Source organism: Corylus avellana, chromosome ca7, assembly GCF_901000735.1.
Source record: "Corylus avellana chromosome ca7, CavTom2PMs-1.0".
Classification (NCBI taxonomy): domain Eukaryota; kingdom Viridiplantae; phylum Streptophyta; class Magnoliopsida; order Fagales; family Betulaceae; genus Corylus; species Corylus avellana.
The window spans coordinates 23,585,641-23,609,001 of NC_081547.1; the positions used below are offsets into that span (position 1 = coordinate 23,585,641).

General features: G+C 38.9%; 2 protein-coding genes and 1 non-coding gene across 4 annotated transcripts; 2 read left to right on the plus strand and 1 right to left on the minus strand.

The window, feature by feature from the left end:
• The first annotated feature begins 491 nt into the window (after positions 1-491).
• Positions 492-564, plus strand: TRNAA-UGC (transfer RNA alanine (anticodon UGC)). Its single transcript has one exon. It is a non-coding gene; the product is annotated as a tRNA-Ala (tRNA).
• A 12,175-nt stretch (positions 565-12,739) lies between these two features.
• On the minus strand, positions 12,740-13,450 carry LOC132188022 (uncharacterized). Its single transcript, XM_059602442.1, has one exon. The coding sequence runs from the start codon at positions 13,448-13,450 to the stop codon at positions 12,740-12,742; it is 711 nt and encodes a 236-aa protein (XP_059458425.1).
• Positions 13,451-17,909: 4,459 nt separating this feature from the next.
• On the plus strand, positions 17,910-22,774 carry LOC132188166 (L-type lectin-domain containing receptor kinase S.4-like). Of its 2 annotated transcripts, none has more exons than XM_059602569.1 (2): positions 17,910-19,921; positions 22,561-22,774. In XM_059602569.1, the coding sequence occupies exons 1-2, from the start codon at positions 17,920-17,922 to the stop codon at positions 22,692-22,694; spliced, it is 2,136 nt and encodes a 711-aa protein (XP_059458552.1). In that variant the 5' UTR covers positions 17,910-17,919; the 3' UTR covers positions 22,695-22,774. The 2 variants fall into 2 exon arrangements, with proteins under 2 accessions (XP_059458552.1, XP_059458553.1); XM_059602570.1 differs by having other exon boundaries at positions 22,564-22,774.
• Positions 22,775-23,361: the final 587 nt, after the last annotated feature.

Sequence of the window (23,361 nt, forward strand, 5' to 3'; positions counted from 1 at the left end):
TTTGACATGTGTTAAATTGATTTCGGTTATATAAATGATGATAGAAAACCCTAATTAGCACTTTTCTGAACCATATAAATAACATTAGAACCATCCTGGTTATACCATTTGACTACATGACTACATGACTACGCTAAGGATTTGAGCGAGTGAGATTGATAGTCCATGTGAAGGAATTATATGGGCATGCACTGAACCACATATCGAGGGTTTATTAGGTTGATTTAAAATTATATATGCGATTGCAAGAAGCTTTACTATGCCTGTTGAGTACCTAAAGTTGATTGTCTGCAAATGATCTGCGAAAGACAAACAGGTTGATTTAATAATGGACCCTATGAAATCTCAGATACGCAAATAAAACACAGTTTCATATGAGGATGTTTTGTTTGGGATGGTTAGTGTATCAATAGTGATATTTACTACAGTGTTAATCATGGTTTGACAAGGATTAGAGCGCAAGGAGATGTAGCTCAAATGGTAGAGCGCAAGGAGATGTAGCTCAAATGGTAGAGCGCTCGCTTTGCATGCGAGAGGCACGGGGTTTGATCCCCCGCATCTCCATCTCTATTTGAGCTTTTTGAGCCGTTCGTTTTGTAATTAAATTGATATTCTGATTATATTTCCACGCAAAGGTAGCAATGGGTGATTCAAATCCATTCCAATCCCATCAAATCTTACATTTTAGTCGCCAATGTGTCTAAAGTGATGCTGTTTTTTGTTTTTTGTTTTTACTTTTTAGCTTTGAGTTGTTTCAAGCTTCAACAAGGATGTAAACATGGTTTAATTATTCATTCAAGAATGATGGCGTTGAGGAGGGAGAGAGAGACGCATGCAAATTTCCCACAACCAAGCAATTGCCAGAAACCTCTTCCTATAATTCTCCAGCATTCATTATATATGAATATTCAGAGGAAAATTAATCCTCTACACTCGAAAAATCAACTAATTCCGGAGTTCAAAAAATAAATAAATAAATAAATAAAAATAAAAATCAATGGCATTTCACATATGTTAGAACTAGAAGAAATATATGCTCTACCTAAATAAATCAAGACAAGAGATTCTATGATTTCAAGTATGTCTCCAACAAAGTTGATAAAGAAAAGTTGCCATAACAAAAATCAAGGAAAATGTTACACCAATATGCTCCAACAAAATTGAACGAACACTAAATATTAAAAATTTATTCCATAGAATAGATTTACAAATTACAATCTTTTCCTATATTAACAAGTGCCAAGAGCAAAACAGAGTTTTTGTTCTCTATTTTGATCAAAAGAAGCATTACAAAGGTCTCTGCCGACCCAGAATGACCCATTTGCACCAGAACATTTTGCTTGAGCTCATTGTCGTGAGAACTCAGCATCAAAAAAATCCAAAAAATGGACACATGTACCGACTGGCAGATGTACACCCTTAGGCATAGGCGGCGATAGAAAATTATTTGAAGCCAAAAGTTGAGAATCAGCGTCGTCACTGGCTGGTAGAGTCATGGAGGTTTCCAGATCAACTTTCCCAATGTCTACAGGATCTTGCGATGGTGTAAATTCAGACTGTGGCGTTCCAAATTCAGCTGGATATTGGGATGGCGTCTTAGTCGCTTGACGCACATCGCATTCAACATCGTAGCACATCCTCTTTCTCTGTTGGGTTCCTTCCTCGAGAAGCAGCATGTCTATATTAATCCAAGGTTGGGGGGTTTCAGTTTCAAAAGATATGACGGTATAAGGAGGAACCTGAACAATACAAGATTAATGATCTCGAAGGCGTCTTTTGATCCCAACTCTTGATTCTGATCTCTTCTTTTGAACGGTGCATAGGACCCAGTAAGTCTGTTCTTGCTCCCTAACGAGTAAGAACTCGTGCATAATCCAGTCGGATTTCTTCATGCATGAGCCATGTTTTACCTTAAAACAAAACGATTTTTTGGCCCCAATAACATCGCCCTTATAATCATATATCTTGTCAGCACAATTCTCATGCCAAACCCCACAACTAGCTATTTACCACACTCGAATTTTGGATAGTTTCTTCAGCCTTGTGAAAAAGTAAACCTTCTTCCTCGGATCAGAAATATCACCGCAGACTTCCCAAGGGAACTTTTCACAATACAAATCAAGCTAACCGATGCCATCACAGGAAAGCTTTTCACCCTTAACCTTCTTCAATAAATAGTCGGTTATGAGCTCATCATTGTAGGGCCTAAAGCAAAATCTCACTGACTGCATTGTTTGCGTTAATGGAATTGATTTCATCACTCCTTCACTCTCACCTTTCTTTTCTCATTGAACAATAAGGAGTTCTCTCATGCGTAAATTGGAAATCACGTCCAAGGACAAACATTTATATACAAACCATGCACCGACGTAGAAGGTTGGTTCTCTGATGTAGGACTAAGACTGACTACTAAGGCTGGCTCTCTCCGATATTGAACTAACGCTGGCTCCCCCATATAGAAGGAAGGCGGTACAAGCCTACTGTTGAAATATGGTCACTATTAAAATTGTATTTAAATGTTGCCATTGGGTCTGTACAGACGGCATGCCGTATTCCACTATCCATTGACTGAATTGCATACCGTACAAATGAATCATGATTCATGAACGACAAGTCGTCATTGGCCACCATTTCACTGATCGAGCTCAAATCCAGTGGCTATGAACGCCAGGTGGATCAGCTCTGAGATTTGGCTAGCAGGTGGGCCACTCCAGGCAGGGGGTTTGCAATAGCCATGGGTTTTCTCTCTTTAGCCATGGTCAGTAGAAACTGCTAAGAGGAAGACTGGGGGAGAAAAAAAGGAGAGCAATTAGAAGGGAATAAATGGCTATGGTACATAGTTGAGAAAAAGAAAAAAAATAAGGCATTCTTGGGAAGAGTATGAGATAGGGATTGAAGGGTGGATATGGAAAGGAGGGGATCCAATGCTTCAAGAAGAGGTGTGGCTTTTCATGAGCTGCATGAGTGACATGTGTATGTCAATTTAGCATAAAATGTAACGCCCCGTGGAAATTAATTAACAGTAATTGACTCCATGGTTCATCTCCCAGCCTGTATCCCTCAAGGGACAAGACTCAAGGACATTATCTCTCCTAAACGAGAGAATACAGTGGAAAACTTTAAATAACAGGAATAGAAAGCAATAACTAAATATCACAAGCATAACCACCAGAGTAAAAACATCATATCATAAATAGGTCATCAAATATATGGTCAAAGACCGATCATCAAAATACTACAACCCCAAATCATTGTCTTAAAATAAGATAACAAGATTAACGCATAATCTTAAGTAGTACAAGCACGATCACTATTTCTATCATCTCTCCTTGGATAGTCCCTCCATCCTCCCACATGGATTTCAGCCAAACAGGGTTCATGTCCTAAAAAATGACCTGAATCAGGTCCTGCACAATCACCACGATCCAATCCGAAGGTATCCTCCTCTATGCTAGCTAAACCGCACAATTTATATATAATGGGAAGAAAAATAAAAAAGGGTAAGTCCAAGGACTTAGTGAAAGATAACGCACACAATACCCATGCCATTTTAGTGATGACCTTCGTTTGGTAAAGAATATAGATTTTAGGTATGACAGTTATCCATGAATGCGATATAGATATAGCACAAGTTCATAATCATGGGAATTACTGATAGTTCAACAGTATGGTCTTCTCGAGATATTACTCCTTAGCAGGGTTGGCGCTGTCCCGAGGGACCTGTAATGCAATGCAGGTGCCCTGACCCTTGTACGCTACTGTCCATAAAACTAGCAACCGATCAAGTTCGACCTCGGGTGGTCCACGCTACTAATGATATACATCATGTTGTGACCGCCCATTAAGGCTGTGCCGGTCACAGAACAATCATTAGATCAAAGGTCCATATATCAACACACACATTTGACCATAAAGTTAACATGTATAGTAAGTCCATTACCATTATCCCACACATACCGGTGTACCATTTCATACAATGTAATTAATCTTGTCCGTATTTTACATGCATGCTTGTACAAATCTGCATGTCATTATTTTGTTAAATAGCACATTTTCACAAATGATAGAGTTCATGGTGCAGCAAAGTGTATATCGTAAGAGTTTTAAATATGCATGTTGTGGTACACAAAATAGTCATGCAATGCAGGAAAATAAATGGTGAGCATTATGTGAGTTAAAACTCAACTGGGTTGAACAAGTTCTCCGAATATTCCTCCAAACGATTCGGGTTCTCCAAATCTGTGACAAACCTCCCATTAGTCCTAAGTCCAACTAAAACGAACATAAGACTCAGTAACAAAGGCCATAGGGTGTTTAGCCAAAGAAGAGTTCCTCTGAATGTCTCTGGAGGAGCGCTCGTGCCTTGGGGTGATCGTTCGGCCAATGAGGTTCAAGTAGAACCTCATTTGGTCCAAATGCTCCCCAAGCCTTTCTTGACTAGTTCTAAGGCCATAAAAAGGTTTTCTAACACCTTTCAACCAGAACAATGTCTCCAAATAACAAGATTAAACCTAAATGGGAAGGAAAACTTAAAACTCCTAAATATTAACAACTAAGCTATTGTAAAACAAGAAGCTAACATAATAACCTAACAAAACAAAAAGGAAGTACAATGGTCACCTCAACAAAGCAAGCTCTTCAAGAACACCTCCTTCTTCTCCAAAAACACTCACAGCTTCACACACACTCAAGAATCAAAACAAAGGAGTTTCTCTAAGGCTTCAAAGGCTAAAATGAAGGTTTAAAGGCATAGGGGGTGGGTTTAAATAGGGGAAAAAGCCGAAGCCATTGCAGAAAATTTCATAAATTGTGCAAGTGCTCGTGTATTGTTTATCCAGGGTTTTTGAGTTGCAAGTGGCACACAGGGGCAAAAATCAGCGGTCAACAAAAAATCAAAGAGCGCTCGATACTGTAGTACACTAAAAATGTTCTTTTAAGGCAATGAGTAGGTGTGGAAGTCATTACTCACTATGCTCTTGTAACATCCCGATATTTCTTTTCTTTTATCTTGTAAATAAATCGAGTGTTACGCTGAAATAATCTTACATAGCAGAAAACTTGAAATTATCAATACAAAATAATACTCTTAAAAATATTTTTCTTTATACAAAAAACCCACAATTATGCTGAACAAGGAATTTATACAAATCTATCTGACTGTATAAACTCTAAACAAACTTCACCAACTTAGAATCTCTGTACATCTCAAATATAAAGCTCTAATTACAACTGCATAATTACCTTGACTTTCCATTACTGCAAGCACTACAAAAACTGTAAAGTAAAGAGTCAATTGATTCACGATAATTTAAATCATTGTTGAAGCAATTATATCAAAAGGCCAAACATTTAATAAAACTACAAAGATTTGTATTATTTAATATCAATATCACTCTCAGTAAGTAAGAATACTTACAGTGGATTACATAAATGGATCATCAAAGGTAATTACTTGTTGAAATCCATTTTGCTTCGCACAATCTCTTTCTTTCAATATCTCTCCCTGTCTCCAAAAACTCATTCTCAATCTCTAATTCTCTGTCTCCATCTTTCTCTGAGTTATCTTCGTCTCACTGCCTCTCCCTCTAACTCTGCCTTTCAGGCTCTCACCATCTTTCTGCTAGCTCTCTCTCTCGCGTATTCTTTCTTTCTTGCAGCGCTTTGTCTCGCCCTTTCTCTCTTTGCTCTGTGTAAACACTCTTAGAAAGAAGAAAGACCGAATAGAAAGCGAAAAAATGAAGAATATGTGAAAGAGAAGTGAGAGAAGTGGTAAAATTGTGAAGCGTTAGGAAAAAAACCCAATAATATTCTACCTTTCATTTGAAATTCAACCCTCCTTTTACTATTCCACCTACCAAATACTATTACCTACCATTAACTATTCTACCTTCCATTACTCTTCTATCTACCACTTACTATTCTACCTACCAAATACTATTATACCTACCATTAACTATTCTACCTTCCATAACTATTATATCTACCATATGATACTCTTTCTACCAATTAATATTCTATTATTCCACAAATTACCATTCTCTAATTACCACTTTCCGTAAATTCATATAACTCCATAGATTCCTCAAGAATTAAAATCATTGGCTACTATGAATATTAAAATAATCATCATCAAATAAATATCTCTAAAATAATACTTTTAAAATCTGGGGCGCTACAATCTTCCCTCCTTAAGGAATTTCGTTCTCGAAATTAAAACCCATAAATTATCACATATCTTCAAATTGAGTGACCCAATTTAAAACAAATCACACTCAAACCATAACTTACCCAAGTTACCATATAACTTTAAAATTCAATCCGCTCATAAAATAAATACCATAACATGTTCCATACCCAGGCGATGTGAGACGTCACAAGCACTCTTCTTGGGCACTAGTGTTACCATTGGCAATCCTTAGGGAATTTCTTCATTCTCGGCCCTTAACTTTTGGCCCTTATATATTTCATCATGTCTTAACTGACACTTTTATAATATAACCTACTTTTGGCATCACTAACGTATGTCCACTAGCGGCCATCATAGGCTTGTGCACGCTCCCACCATCTCAGGCTGGGCAATGCTCTGATACCGTTTGAAACATCCCGATATTTCTCTTCTTTTATCTTGTAAATAAATTGAGCGTTACGCTGAAATAATCTTATGCAGCGAAACATCTGAAATTTATCAATACAAAACAATACTCTTAAAAATACTTTTCTTTATACAAAATACCCACAATTATGCCGAGCAAGGCATTTATACAAATCTATCTGACTATATAAACTCTAGACAAACTTCACCAATTTAGAATCTATGTACATCTCAAATATGAAGCTCTAATCACAACTGCAAAATTACATTGACCTTCCATTCCTGCAAGCACTACAAAAATCTTAAAATAATGAGTCAATTGATTCAAGATAATATAAATCATTGTTAAAGCAATTATATCAAAATGTCAGATACTTAATAAAACTACAAAGATCTGTATTACTGAATATCAATATCACTCTCAGTAAGTAAGAACACTTACAGTGGATTACATGAATGGATTATCAAAGGTAATTACTTGTTGAAACTCATTCTGCTTTACACAGTATCTTTCTTTCAATATCTCTCACTGTCTTCAAAACTCCTTAATCTTTGAATCTCTGTCTCCATCTTTCTCTGAATTATCTTCGTTTCATGGCTTCTTCCTCTAACTCTACCTCTCACCATCTCTCTACTAGCTCTCTCTCTTGTGTTCTTTCTTTCTTGCAGCGCTTTGTCTCGCCATTTCTTTCTCTGCTCTGTGTAAACACTCTCAGAAAGAAGAAAGACCGAGTAGAAAGCGAAAGAAGGAAGAATATGTAGAAGAGAAGGGAGAGGAGTGGTGAAATTGTGAATGGGGAAGCTCTATTTATAGGAAAAAACCAAATACTATTGTACCTTTCATTTACAATTCTACCCTCCCTTTACTATTCTACCTACCAAATACTATTACCTACCATTAACTATTCTACCTTCCATTACTCTTCTGTCTACCACTTACTCTTTTTTTTTTTTTTTTTTGAAGGAATATTATGAATATTCATTATCTCAAAAGATCTACAAAAGATCACACAAGTAAGAGGGATAGCTCCCTCCGTACAATATCACCTACACTTGGTGGGGCATCCTCCAACCAAGTAGACATAGTGACATGGGTGGAAGCCAATTTTGCTAGCGCATGCACAGCATAATTGGCGTCCCTCATAGCGTGTCTGAAGCAAGAGCTTTCCAATACACGTAGCTATCTTTGAATACATTCTATAAATTCACCATAGCTACTAAGACACGGTCCCTCAGACTCAATATCCTTAACCACTTGCAAAGAGTCACCCTAAAAATGACGTTGTTGAGCCCTAATTCCTTGCAGAAGAGAACCGCATTCATCGCTGGTAAAACTTCGGCTGTTGTTGGCTCAGTTTGAATAGCCAAATACATACTACGCATAGTAAGAAACTTCCCATTAGAGTCTCTAGCAAGAAGTCCCAACCCCACACGCCCTTCCTTCGAATTAATCCCTGCATCCTAGTTAATCTTTACCATATTACGTGGTGGGGGCTACCATGTTGCAACATTAGAAACACGGTTGTTGGTCATGCCCATGTCCTCATTAGGGTTTACTCTGCGGAATTCTTCCAACACTTTAGTAGCTTTCTGTATTAGCCGTGTAGGGTGGAGAAATTTTTCTTCGTGTACAACCAAGTTTCTCCTCAACCAGATTTTCCTTGCCAACACAACAAACAATTTGACTTCTTTTGCATCACAAAGTTTAAGCATTGATTCGAAAATTTATGGAAAAGTTCCATTCGTACCTCCAGATTTTTGCAATCTAATCGGCCCACTTCCGCATCCTTCGTTGACGGGCAAGTCCATAGGATGTGCTCCATCGTCTCATCTTCGAGTCCACAAATGGGGCATCGGGTGTCTAGAAGCACTCATTTTTTTCTTAGATTCGTTCTTGTTGGTAGGAGATTGTGCATGGCTTTCCAAAGAAACAGCTTTGCCGCATTTGGTATCTTGAGCTTCCAACATTCTTTCCAGACTACGCCACTCGCAGGTCTTGATGTTCCACACTCTCTGCTTGTCAGGCTATCATTTTCCAAAAAATAGGCACTACAGACGGAAAAAATTCCAGTTTTAGTACCTCGCCAAATGATTCGGTCCTTTGATGGTTGAGGACTAAAAGGCATGCTTCTAATCATCTTTGCTTCATCCTCCAGGAAAACTTGTGCATTAAGATCATCTTTCCACTGTCTCGTATCTAGATCAATAAGCTTTGAAACACAGGCATGTCGATCAAGTACATTCCGCGGTGACTGGACCATATAAGCAGTTGTTGTCGGGATCCATTTATCATCCCACACATGAATGTCCTCTCCGTTCCCAATCCTCCAAACAAGTTCATTTCGAAGCACAGGCTGGGCTGCCATAAAACTCTGCCATACATAAGAAGGTCGATTACCTAAAGATGCCTCCAGAATTGAACAAGATGGGTAATATTTAGCTTTTAATATTTTTCCAGCCAAAGATTCTGGACACTGGAAGAGTCGTCAAAGTTGCTTTGCTAGTAGAGCTCTATTGAAGATTCTCCAATCACGAAATCCCAGAACACCTTGGGCTTTAGACACCCATTTTTTTCCAGCTCATCCAATGTATTCTGGAAGTGTTTTTCCTTGTGTCCCCACCAAAATCGTTGCATCAACCTCTGAATCTCCTCGCAGAGAGCGATCGGCAAGAGAAAAACACTCATACAATACGTTGAAATGGCCTGTACCACAACTTTAATTAAGATCTCCTTCCCTGCTTATGTCGGAAATTTTGTTTTCCAGTTATTGAGGCAGTTCCAAACACGATCCTTGATACCTGAAAAAGCCGTTATCCGTGACTTTTCAACAAGAGTTGGGAGGCCTAAGTACTTGTCGTAATTCTGTGTGGCTTGGAGGCCTGAGAGTTGAGTAATTTCCTGCATCTTCGCCTAGCTCGTGTTGTGGCTAAAAATATGGAAGTCTTCTCTTTGTTAAGCTTCTGCCCCGATACTGCTTCATATTTGTCTAGGAGTTTTGTAACCCTCCTCCATTCTACCGAATTTGTCTTACAGAAAATCAGACTATCATCAGTAAAAAAACAAGTGGCTCAATCGGGGTCCTTTTTTGAAAGTAGGCACACCTGTCAGTACCCCATTCTTCTCAGCTCGAGTGAAAAGTGCACTAAGCGACTCAGCGCACAGCCCCCCTACCGAATCCCTCTGGAAGGCTTTCTATGCCCAATTGGCTGTTCGTTAACTAGAATGGCATAAGAGACCGAGCTAACACATCCAATGATCAACTTTATCCAAATATTCGGGAATTCCATTTTGCGCATCACCGCTTCTAAGAAGGCCCACTCCGCTCGGTCATAAGCCTTGCTCATTTCAAGTTTAATCCCCATATAGCCCACCATACTCCACAATCACGTTTGCATTGAATGGAGAGTTTCATATGCCGTCACTATATTGTCCGAGATTAGACGTCTAGGATTAAAAGCACTCTGGTTGGCAGATATGATATGCGGAAGATTGAGCTTGAGTTGATTTGTGAGGACCTTTGCAATAATTTTGTAGACAACATTACAAAGGTTGATTGGTCTGAAATCAGAAACACACCGTGGGGCTGTCTTTTTTGGAATGAGGGCAATGTGTGTCTCATTGACTCTTTTGTCCATCTCAGATCCATTGAGGAAATGTAAAACAACAGTACATACCTCTTGACCAGCTGTCGACCACTGTTGTTGGTAAAATTCTGCAAAAAAACCATTGGGGCCTAGTGCTTTGAGAGGTGCCATCTGCATCAATGCTTTATATACCTCATCTTCCGTATATGTAGCAGCCAAAGAGAGCTTCATATTGTTCGACAATCTGCCTTCGATAGTGGCTATGCAATCATCTATGCCATGCGGGCCAGCCGATGTAAACAATTCTCAATAAAAATCTATAAAGGCCCGTTCCACTGAAGTTTGTGACGTACAAGTATGACCCAGGCTATTTTCAACTTGCTCAATTCAGTTTCTGCGTTGTCTCTGATTTGCACAGGCGTGAAAAAATTTGGTTTTGCGATCACGATCACGGAACCAATTTTCCTTTACCCTCTGTCGCCATTTGAGCTCCTCTTGTTCCAACAAATCATTTATTTCTTCTTTCAAGGCCTTTTCTGTATGCATAGATGCCGAAGTTGCCTCCTCTTGAAGTTTCTGTAACTCTATAGCTTTTGCTAGGATTTGTTTCTTGGTTGGTGGCTTCTGTTTTTGGACCCACTGCTTGATGACTCGCTGACAACCTTGTTGCTTGCTTCTGAATACCTTCCATGGATCTGTGCTCAGACTTCTAGTAGCCCACAAATCTTGAACCTTTTTAAAATTCGCACATTTGGACCATCCAGCTTTGTACCGGAAGGGTCGCCATCTTTTCGCAGCTGACGTCCCCAATTTGCTCATACTTAGAAGTAATGGAAGATGGTCTAAACTGCAGCAAGTTAGTACATCAACACCCGCATCCCTCTAGACTTCACTCCATTCCATATTAGCCACTACCCTATCCAATCTTTCCAATATGTTTTCTTTCCCGGGACAACCATTATTCCATGTGAATCTTGGGCCTTTAAACCCCAGGTCATGGAGACTGCAGTCCTCTAAGGCATGCTTAAACTCTTCCATTTGTCCCCTTGGTCGGGCTATCATTCCTTTTTTCTCTGACTGACTCACAATTTCATTAAAATCCCCGACACATACCCAAGGGGTGAGTTGAAAAGACTTAAGGTGTCAAAGCAAATCCCACTATTCTTTTCTTTTTCCGGTCATCGGGTGTCCATTGAACTCAGTGAATTTCCAATCGGGCCAAATCCCCCAACTAATAATCACCGCATTAATATGATGGCGGCTGAAATTTTGAGTATTAACAATAAAATTATCCTTCCAAAGCAAAGTAAACCTTCACTTCAACCCACACAATCCACACCAAACATATAATCAAATCCCAATTTTATTCGAATAAAGTCACATTTATTAGCAAACATTTTGGTTTCCATCAAGAAAACCATATCAGGCTTTTTTCCCTTCACCAAACGGCGAAGGTTCCGAACTGTCTGAGGGTTCTCAAGCCCTCGGCATTTCCAACTTAATACATTCATTGGGATTGGCGGGGCTGCAAAGCAGCCTCCGCCAGAACATTATTCTCATTGCTAACAGCAGAGTTTGAAACCTTTACACGTTTCCTTCCAGCAGATGCTCTCTAGTCCAAAGAAGCCTGCCCATATTCCATCCACAAGCCTTCGTCATTTTCAGCTACTGCACGTCCCCTTCGTTTGCCACCCTTCTACTGAGTTAGGCCGGGTGAAACTGCATGGGTCTTCTCTCTTTTTGGTGTGGGCTATGGGACAACTGTCTTGCCTTTGGTGCATGGCCTAGTTGAATGAGAGACAGCCACATGTCTAGAAGAGGGTGATGTGGTTTACTGAAATTTCCAGCTGGCCACGTCGATTCCTTGTTCCCCTCCACAAGATTCCATTCCATTTGCTCTTTAATGTGGTTCCATTGGCCCCATGTAAAAATTTCCATAATTTTTATGCTTCTCCTTCCTCATAAGGTGCTCCCAATTTTGAAATTATCTCTTCTTGACTTTTGCCAGAATCTACATTAGCATCTTTTTGGGTAAGAAAATTGCTAGCACTAAATTCCTTGAAGCTCCTATCTCCAACGCGTGCCTTCTTTCCTTTTTTGGAGATGTTTACTACTTCTTCATTTGCTCGTTGTGGAGCCGTTTGATGATGCTTGATTCCCATTATTTCCTCACCCTCCATTATTGGTGGATTTTGATCCTACAAGTCATCGCTTCTTCTTTCCTTATAAGGAGCATTCAAATTTTCTTTGTAAGGCAACTCCTCACTGTCTCTTCCGAAATCATCGCTATCCAACTCATTGACAAAAAATCTTACACCAATTTCGCCCCATCGGTAGCGATTCCAGATTTCACGTTGCATGCATGGCGGCCATCTAGCCCGTCATTGTTGCGTGCGAATTGTTTTCGTATTTTGTCATGGGCAGTAGGTCCCACCGACGCTGTGGCCAGTGATCGATAGTCTCATTTCCCCATCCCCGGTGCATAACGGCAGCCAATTCTCTGATTCACAAGCGTAGCTTTTCCAGCCAAGCTTGGCTAGGAGGGACTCGGATCCATGAACATTACTCAAGGTCTGACCTGTCTCCTTGTTTCCCCTTCCCGTCCCCTTTCAAGCAACCTTGAGGACCATGGCTAATGACCCCACAACTAAAGCAGAATTTTCGAACCTTTTTGTATTGGAAAGGCACCCAATAAGATTTGTCTTTCAGCTTCAAAGTACGTCCCCTCGGAATTGGCTTTGCTAGATTTACATGCACACGAACACGTAGATACTTGCCCCAGCCCGTTCCATCTACGTCGGTATCAACATCTTCCACTTTCCCAACTGTGGCTTCTAGCTTAAAACCCATCTCCCTTTCCGTACAGACCATCGGGAGATCGTACATTCTGATCCAAAATGCAGCTGAATCAAATTTCATACGACTAGGCGGTGTAAGCCCATCCAGCTCTTCCACCAAGAACAATTGACCCTCAAAAATCCATGGTTGTCCTTCCAAAACTCGTGATCTATTCCAAGAATGTTGAAAATCTAGGAGGAATAAATTTTCCCCTAGAACTTTGAAATGTAAGGATCCCGTCGGCTTCCACCCCTTGATAAGGGTAGAGTGAATATAGTCCTTCCCAATGATCTTGTCGGCTATAAGTTTGCCCACAAGCCAAGATTGGCTCCTTGATTCCAATACCTCAACAACACTGTCAATGGCTTCCACTCCAACACTCTCCTCTTCCGACAAGGAGAAGTTCCCCCATTTCCTTATTAGTTCATCAGCCATTGTTTTCAACGGGGAATAAACTTCGTTAACAAGAAGACAAAGCTTGCTTTGACCTCTCCTCCCTTCACGAGTTCCAGATGAAAAGTTGCAAAAATCTTCTTCTCCTCTAGGGTTGCAGCGGCGCCCTAGAGAAAAAAAAAAGGGGGGCGATATAGCAAATTTTTAGTAATCTTGTATCATTAGCATGGATATAAAAGACAATGCATTTTGTCCTATTGACACTCTCTTCTGCTTGTTTGACATAAGCCTTTGAATTTCACTCTTGAAAGTGGGCTTTAATTAGTACCAAGGGTGTGAGTGCACAATGCAATTAATCTAAATAAGACGTGTTGAAATTGCTTGAGCCATTTTTTGATGATGGGCCTGGTCCATTGGAAATGGGTCAAAAATAGTCGGCTAAGAGGCCATGCGACTCCCCTGGTAGCCTGGCAGGCTATTGCGTTAGTATTAATACCTCATCTACTTGCCACTATTTTCCACTTGCTGATGCTTGTTGGAAAGCAAGATGTAGCCCTTTATCCTTTTAATGGTGACATGGCTACCACTCTGGCACTGTCTCATTTGGTCGTATATATGTAAGTTGTTGGGGGTCTGGGTGAAAAATGCTATAATGGTTGGTGGAGGCCCAGAAATTAATGGACCCTGAAAAGGGCTCACTCTTCAGAAAAGTCCAACTAGTCCTTAGGTATCATGAAGGCCTGTCGGTTTTAGATGGCCATACAACTCAGTGACCCAATGACCCAATGGCCCAAATAATCGTCAAGATCTACCCTCCTAGCTAGCCACAAAGATCCGGACGCCCCTTTGCCAAAGGGAAGTTATTAAGCGGACAATTTTCCCTCTAACGACTTATTTAACCGAATTCTCATGCCTAATTGGCCTAATGATAGAGCCGCCCTTAGTTGGAATATCAGTTATACATGTTTAAAAAATGCATTAGATTTCACACGAAAATTATAGGCCATGGCAAGTGTGCCTAAAAGGTCAACACAACTATGACAATAGTAGAGTTTCTAAGCGAAAGATGATTCCTCATGAAGCAATAAAAGTTTTTCCAACTTTTTCAATGTAGGATAAAATGAAGAGTAATGGCTGTAATGCTACTCGTGCTATTCTGCACATTAGATTTTCACATCAGCTTCAAACTGGTTAATATGATGTGTTTTAAGTAATTTTTTATGTTAGCCACTTAAAACCTGTCACATTAACCGATATGAAAATCTAATATGAAAAATAACATTACACTAAAATGAAAATTGTTTTCTTCTTTCCTATTCTGTTTCTTTTGCATGTCGGGTGTGCTCCCAATTCTCATGTATTATGTACTTAAATCTTTTTTTTTAATAGTAATAAGAATTGATCAATGTGATTCAAAGGTAACAAGAATTTTAAGCTTTGTTTTGAAGAAAAAAAAAAGTAAAAAAAAAAAAAAAAATTGTTTATCAAAGTGAAAAAAAAAAGAAAAGAAAAGAGTTTGACAATTTTTTTTTTAATTTAAAATAAAAATAAAAATTGTTACCAAACATTACAAGGGTCCTACGCCCGTGTTTCGCAACAGGCGCCGCCAGGTGGGCAGTGTCACCCACCAAGATGAGAGTTGAGTGGACAAATCCTTGACGGGATTCTTGTGAAGAAATTTTGGGAATATCTGTGGACTATTTGTGCATCCACTATGATTTTGTGGGATATTCCACGAGATGCAATGATAAAAGGCAAGGATAACTTAATTTATCTATTAATCCACCAAAAAAAAAACTTACTTTATCTATTATATATGTAAAAAGTATGAATTAGTGTTTCTATACAAAGAAAAAGAAAAAGCATGACTTAGTTTATCTATAAACAAATAAAAAGCGAAAAAGGATTACTTACTTTATCTATAAATTTTTTTTTTTTAAAAAAAAAAGAATGACTTACTTTATCAGTTTATCTAAAAAAAAAATTAAAAAAATTAAAAAGAAAAAAAGATAATAACTTACATTGAGAAGCTAAATTAAAGGCCACTTTCCGTTTGTGTGTGATATACATAAGGTCGGCATTGGTTTGGTTGGTGTTAAGGGTATTTTTACCTATTGATTCGTGAAAGTTGGTTAAGTTAGTGATGCAAATCAGACCCTATTCGCACACCTCCTGGTACTGTGCTCGATCTTGCGATCGAGCGCTCGATCGCACATGTAACTGCGCTCGAGCATACACGGGAGGCTTATGTTATTTTTTCCCATTTTATTATTTTCTAGCCAACTTTATGTTGTTGTTTTATTAGGGTTAGGGTTTTTGGAGTCTTTATTTCGTTATTTTATTAGGTTTAGGATTTTGGGGTATTTATGTCATATTTTATTAGGTTTAGGGTTTTGGGCTATAAATATATGCTTATAGCTTCCATAAAAAAGCAGTTGTTGTTTATTATTGATTTTAATAAATGAGAATACTAAGAATTGAGTTCATTCATCTTTTCCTTCAAAACTTAGAGAGTATCTAGTTTTGTCAAGAAGATTTCTTAGATCATTGATAGAAAAAAGATCTAGAAGTATCTATCTGCTGGTTATTGGTGTTATTCGTTGCAGCCCACTAAGTCACGTTGTATCAGTTAGTTAGTTAATCAACTTCATATCGAAAAAAAAAAAAATTTCGACTTTTTTGGATTAATAGGTTAATTGGTGGTCGGTTAAATTATAAGTTTTTATGTTAAGATTTATGAACTTCTTTGTAACTACAGAATCATTAAAGCATATGCTTTACAAATGAAAATAAAAAGTAAATTCATGGAACACAAACCAAAATGAAAATTATAAATTAGCTAGACAAACACAATAAAAAAAACCTACAAGATAAAATTCAAATTTTACGTGAAAAATCGGTTAATTGTTGATATTACCTTCCGAACTGAAACGATATCAAAACAAGGGAGTTTTCACCAATAGGCACACGCAGTGGAAATGATCTATTTCTCTTTGTGCAAATTAAATTGTCAATGTAATACCAAATAACAACTCACCAATAAGGTAGAGAAATAAATCAAACAACCCACAATCAAGACACCACCACATATTTTTCATGAAAAATCCTTAGCTATGAAGGAAAAAATCACATGACATAGTCTAGTTAAACCTCTCACCATCCATAATAGTGAGTTTACAAGTGTCTTCTCAAGAACAATATCTAGAGGCTACCAACACATGAAGAATACATTATTTATTTATTTATTAAAACATAAATTTGCTATTCCAATAGTGAATTTAAACCAGAGCAATAAAAAAAAAATAGTTTCATTGAGCATAAACAATTGAGCAATTATTGAGAAAAGTCAACGACCAACACCATTCAACACTAAACTTTTATCGTAAAAAAAAAAAAAAAAAAAAAAAAAAAAAAAAAAAAAAAAACCCTAAAATGATCGTCTCTATTTCAAAGGAAATAGAGGCGAACCAATTAGGCAAAACAAGAAGGCAAAAATAGTCTTAAAAAACTTAAAAACACCATTTTACCCTCATATAATACACTAACCAATTCCTCTCGATTCCCAAAAAGATCATAATAAAATTTAGGGTTAAATACCTTATTCATTCATGTGATTTAATTTCTCTATTTTTTGATCCTTAGGATTTATTTTTTATCACAGAAGGTCCCTTTGATTTGCCTAAAGACAGAAATGGTCCCTTCTTGCCAAAATTTGACGAAATGTCACGTCAGTATCAATCACAGTTTAACACTAGTTTTAAAAAAATGATTGGGGGTGATTGTATCCTCCTTGGCCATTTGGGAGTGGGCTTTGGTCATTTTGGGGTGGTTGACCACCTCCTTTGGCAATGGAGGTGCCCGCTCCATCCCAAGGGTTTTTTGGCTAAAAATTTTTTTTCCACGTGCTAAACTGTGATTGGTAGTGACATGGCAAAATTTTAACAAATGGACCATTTATATCTTTAGACAAATCAAAAGGACTTCACATAATCAAAAGTAAACTCTAAAAGATTGACCGGAATAAGGTACCATCCAATCACCTTCGGACGTGACTATGTGTAAAACCTCAATTTTCTCTGTGGTCACACCTTTCAGATTGATTTTTGTCCCACCGTCACGGTTTTTGAATCTACTCCCTTAAATTTTTCTTCTTCGTCAAAACACAAAGCGTGTTTCTTCTTTTTCGTCATCACCAAATACAACTGACAACACACTGTGCGTCAGGCTACAGAACATAGGCTGACGCCTCTATTTGTAGCTCATGTGGTGCCTTCACTCACGTCACCCAACACATCGATGGCCATGGTTGTTAAACTCCCACCCCCATCTCCTCACATTCACCTAATTTTTCACTTTTCAAATACCACTTTTTTATTTTCTCATATAAATTATTATTTTATTATTTTCTTTTCTTTTACACATGAACAGTGCAACGGCGGGGTGTTGTTAATCTACACCCCTGAATTTCGTCTACCTCACAAAGGCCAAAGCTGAATTCTTTTTTCGCTCTCATGGCAGAAAAAACCATGATCTCTATCTGTGTTTTCCTTCTCCTCCTAAATCTAGTAAAGCCAGCTGATGTAGCTACATCCTTGTTGGACGAGTTCAGCGGCGGGTTCAGTGCTGCAGGCAACAACTTGACCTTAGAAGGCGTTGCAGCGGTTGAGAACAATGGCGTACTTCAGCTAACAGACTACAACTCGACCATGGTACTCGGCCACGCGTTTTATTCACACCCAATCAAATTCAAAAACTCCAGCGGCGAAGTCATGTCCTTCTCCACCACCTTCGCTTTCGTTATAATCCCCCAGCCATGGAGACAAGGCGGCGATGGTCTGGCTTTCGCAATCTCTCCCGTAAAAGGGCTTCCTGGGGGTAAACCAGGCGAATTTATTGGCCTCTTCAACGCCAGCAATAATGGGAACTTCTCGAACCATATCTTAGCGATCGAATTCGACACTTACATGAACCAGGAGTACAATGAAACCGATGACAACCATGTCGCCGTCGACATCAATAGCATAATATCCAAAAAATCTGCTCCGGTCGTGCAATTTAAGGGTAATGATGCGAACGGGGTACGCCTTAATTTGACGAGTGGCCAGGTAATTCAGGCATGGATCGATTATAATTCGCCTACAAATCAATTGGATGTGAGGGTTGCGACGGACTCTGCCAAACCCACTTCTATACTTTTGTCCTCTAAAGTTAACCTCTCACAAATTCTTTATGAATCCATGTACATCGGGTTTTCTGCTTCTATTGGTTTAGTCACGAGCTCGCACTATATCCTGGGTTGGAGCTTCAACATGAATGGAGAAGCTAAATCTCTCAATTTAGATAAACTTCCTAAGCCACAGCTCCCCGGTACTGCCACTGGGACCAAAAAGAGTCGGACAGGCCTAATTGTTGGCGTCTCACTACTTTCAGGTGCTTTGGCTGTGATTTTGCTTGCTGCTTTGACGTTTTACATCGTCAGGAGGATCAAGAACGCTGATGTGGTTGAGGACTGGGAGAATGATATTGGTCCGCATAGATTTCCTTATGAGGAGCTGAAGAAAGCAACAAGGGGTTTCAAAGAGAAAGAGCTACTTGGGTCTGGTGGGTTCGGTCGAGTTTACAAAGGAACTCTTCCAAACTCTGACACCCAAGTTGCTGTCAAGCGTATTCCCCAGGATTCTAAACGGGGTTTGCAAGCGTTCATATCGGAGGTTGCTACTGTTGGTCGTCTGCGTCATAGAAATTTGGTTCAATTATTGGGTTGGTGTCGTCGGGAAACTGATCTGCTACTTGTGTATGAATTCATGCCAAATGGAAGCTTGGATAAGCATCTGTTTGATGAGCCCAGATCAATCCTGAGCTGGGAACAAAGGTTCAAGATCATCAAAGGAGTGGCTTCAGGGCTTCTATACTTACACGAGGAGTGGGAAAAAGCTGTAGTTCACAGAGACATCAAGGCCGGAAATGTTTTATTGGATTCTGAGTTTAATGCAAGGCTGAGCGATTTTGGTCTTGCGAAGCTATACGAGCACGGCTCGAACCCAAGCACCACCAGGGTGGTGGGCACGCTTGGTTATATGGCCCCTGAGCTGACGCGGACAAGCAAGCCTACGACCGGGTCGGATGTGTATGCCTTTGGCGCTTTGTTGCTGGAAGTGGTTTGCGGTAGAAGACCCATTAATCCTACAGCATCGTCTGAGGAGCTGATGCTGGTGGGCTGGGTTTGGGAGAATTGGGCGGTAGGAGCAGTGCTTGATGTTGTAGACCCAAGGATGGAGGGAAAGTTTGATGAGGATGAGGCTGTTTTGGTGCTCAAACTGGGCTTAATTTGTTCAAATGATGACGCCGAGGCACGCCCAACGATGAGGCTGGTGGTGAGGTACTTGGAGGGCGAGTTGGCGCTGCGGGAGGAGGTGGCGATGCCATATCAGAAAAAACGTCGTGCTTCTGCTGTTGAATTTGAGGATTATACGCAATCCTTCCCGACTACGTCGTCGGTGTATGACATTGATGGTAGGTAGGCCAACGGTATGGTTATGGTAGTATCTTTGTCTGAAAACAGTTAGTTCGTCATTATTTATGCTTTTCAAATGGTGTTTTCTTTTTTTTAAAAAAAATGTTTTATATTAATTTTAAAATGAAATATTGAATGGATGTTCTGTAGTTTGAATTGTATGTTAATAATTTTGTTTGAAAAAATAAGAAAGTGTTATCAAAATTATTATTATTTTTGTAGAAACAATGAAACAAGAAGTAAATTTAGGATCGCTTCACCCACCCCGAAATGTCAAGGGTGTCACACCACCCCATATGTCTTGGGAACCATGACAAGGCTGCTTGGGGGTGGTGTGACTGCCTTCGGCTGCTAATGTGGGTGGTCGACCACGTGGTCATGTAGCATATTCCTTCAAGAATAGGTAGAGCATATTCAGCAGTAACTCTAAACTAGTTTTTTTTAGATAAATTTAGTTATTCTCACTTTTTTCCTTGCAAGTACTGCAGTAAACTTTTATATCTGAAAGTTTACTGTAGCACATGTAAGTAATATTATATTCTATTTTCTCTCTCTTTCTCTCCCTCCCCTCTATCTGTCGCTCTCGTCTTCCTCCACTTCACGGTGAGCTTGTCTTCCTCCACCATTACCAAAGAGCCCATAACCACCAACCCTATTTCGTGATCTCGGAAAATTTATTGTAACTCACCACTCACCAAGATCTCCTTTGCAATAGATTTGTGGATATGTTGGCCAATTGAAAAATTTTAGTTGCAAATTTGATTTGGGCTTCTTGGGTTTGCTAGGAGTGGGAATTTTGGAAGGGTTTTTGGTTGCCTAAATGGCCGAAACAACTCTTTCACGGTACTTGAGAACCCACAAGAGGCGTTAACCCAGCTCTGGGGGCGAGAGGGAGACGAGAGATGGGGGAATATGGTTTTGCTGTGAGAGAGAGTGAGAGGAGAGAGAGATCGACGAGAGATGGAGAAGAAACGAAAATGATAAAAATAATATTTAATTAGAATTGAGAGTTAAAATAGCTATTTTGGTGGAGTGTGTTGTAAAAAACTAGTACCTAAAAAATAAAATATGGTGTTTTGAGTAACTAAAATAAAAGACCTTGCCGGAGATGCTATTAGGGAATGATTATTCTTAGGAATAAGTCTTTACCAAACAAAATAATTCCTATTTTATAGGAATAGTTATTTTATTCCAAGTGTCTATTCTGTAAACTAAACAAAACCTTAGTTCTTATGGTCAATTTATTACATCCCATATCATAATACCTCTTATTTTTTTCTTGGGTTAAATACCTTATTAGTACATGTGTTTTCACGACTTTAATTTTTTTTCACTTAAGTTTTAATTCGTATCATAGATGGTACCTATGTTATCAATAAATAGTAGTTTAATACTTCTGTCACCATTCTGTCAGTCAAACTAATGGACTGACACTTGTACTAACAAAAGCATGCCACATATCCTAATTAAAAAACTAAACCTCAAAAAAAAAAAGAAAAAAAGTGTCATTGTCACCCCATTTTGGCCATTCGGGGTGGTTGAGCTACCCCTAGGATCGGAATGGGGTGGCCGAACCACCCCCAAGGGCCTTGGGGATGGTTTTAGACACCCCTTTTTAGCCATTAAGGGTGGTCAAACCACCCCCATGGCCTCTAAAGGTGGCTCGGCCACCCCCAAGGCTTTTGGAGGTGGTTTCAACCACTTTTCTTGGTCATTAAAGGTGGTTTGAACTTTAAGAATGGTTCGGTCACCCTAAATCAGCCGTAAGAGGTGGTCGAAATACCCCATGACGTCTAGGGTTGGTTTCATCCATTGTTTTTTTGGTCATTGGGAGTAGCTCTTGGAAACGGTTCGACCACTACCATTGGCCAAAAAGTTATGTCTAATGTATTGCCAAATTCACAATATTATCCCAATTATGTCAGATTCTACTAATACTTGTCTATCTTGTGTTGATCTTCAAAATCTAAGTTTCCACCTTCCCCGTTACCGATTGCTTGCACAGCCCTGCCCTATCGTAATTCACCCTCCTCCCTCCCACAATTGCCCTGTCCCCCAACAATGAGAATAAGATACTCTCCATTATTCTAGTTAGTGGTTTTAAGGATAAAATTGTTATTTTAATTTTTTGAATAATTTTATCCTCTCTAAAATACACTAATACTCTTCATTTCATTTGAAATAGAAATGAACATTTTCCCAACAATAAAGCCTCCCAAGAACTTTTCCCTTGCCCCTTGCCTCCTCCCCTTAAAAAAGAAAGTTGGTGGTGGTATTTGATATTATCATGTAAGTTTATGTAGTTTTCAGATGGTTTCCAATCATAATAGGAAAATATTTTTCTTACAAATCAAAAAGTAGACATGATCAATATTCTTTTCAAGGTCTTATAAACCTAAACAATGAGAAATTAATGATTTTCCTCGAAAAAGCATTTTACCCTTAAAATGTTTTCACTTACCAGATTACGAATTTACAAGTTGTGATGAATTTCTCAGAATGATTATATATCTTTTTTTTTTTAATAATTCATAACTAAGTGCTTACTATTTTTGGGCTTCTGATGTTAATTTTCAATTCAGTCAGTTTTTGGTACATGTATAAACTTTTGAATGATCTCTCCTTGAATTTGGAACAGCAGGAACAAATACAACCAGTACTGGTGAAGTTGCTATGGTTGCCACCAACTTTATACATGCAGAGGATCACCACTCTCAAGAGGCTCCGATCCTACAAAATCAATATCCACCATTGGATCATTCGATTTCCTAGCAAAATCTCAAGTATTCTCAATAAAACCTTCAACAAAGCCCTACTATGGTTCAGATTCTGCTTTAAGAGCTACTGCAATTGATGCCAATGCACAATTTTAACTCAATATTTTAACAGTAATTATGTTTATCATTTTCTATCGGTTTAAGTTAGGTGCAAAGATATAGTTTATTTCGATGGTTAAGCACAAAAGAATGGGGTGAACCCAAGCACGACGATCAGACAAGATTGGCCAATGTTGCGGTCCAAGGATTCAAAAATCTTCTCTTTCGATTAAGCTTCAATCAAGACTACAATTGAAACATTCTGAAAGTTTACTTTGAATGTTAGAACGACTTTTAATTGTAATTGCAATTGAGGCGCTATGTATAAATCTTGGTAAACAATTTGGTTCAAATGAGTTATTTTCATTCCAACCAGATCTATCCTTCAATTCCAGCCACTAAATAAACACCAACCTAAACCAAGGCCTAAAAATATGACAACCCAGAAACCATATTTCAAGCACATGAAATTTCAAATTTCACAAGCATCCTTTGATGGAAGGATTCAGATACCTACAATTCTCTATTCGGAGTCATGCTCTTTTGCTTCACCCCTCTGTTAGAATTGCAGAAATTCTTTACAATTGTAAAAAGCTTATGATAAGGTTTAATTGTTCTAAGAG

Bases quoted from the DNA above. Each gene is read 5' to 3' on its own strand.
- LOC132188022 (XM_059602442.1), bottom strand. From the start codon at position 13,450: ATGGCTGATGAACTAATAAGGAAATGGGGGAACTTCTCCTTGTCGGAA.
- LOC132188166 (XM_059602569.1), top strand. From the start codon at position 17,920: ATGGCAGAAAAAACCATGATCTCTATCTGTGTTTTCCTTCTCCTCCTA. The intron at 19,922-22,560 runs GTAGGTAGGCCA...AATTTGGAACAG, and splicing joins GTCGGTGTATGACATTGATG to CAGGAACAAATACAACCAGT.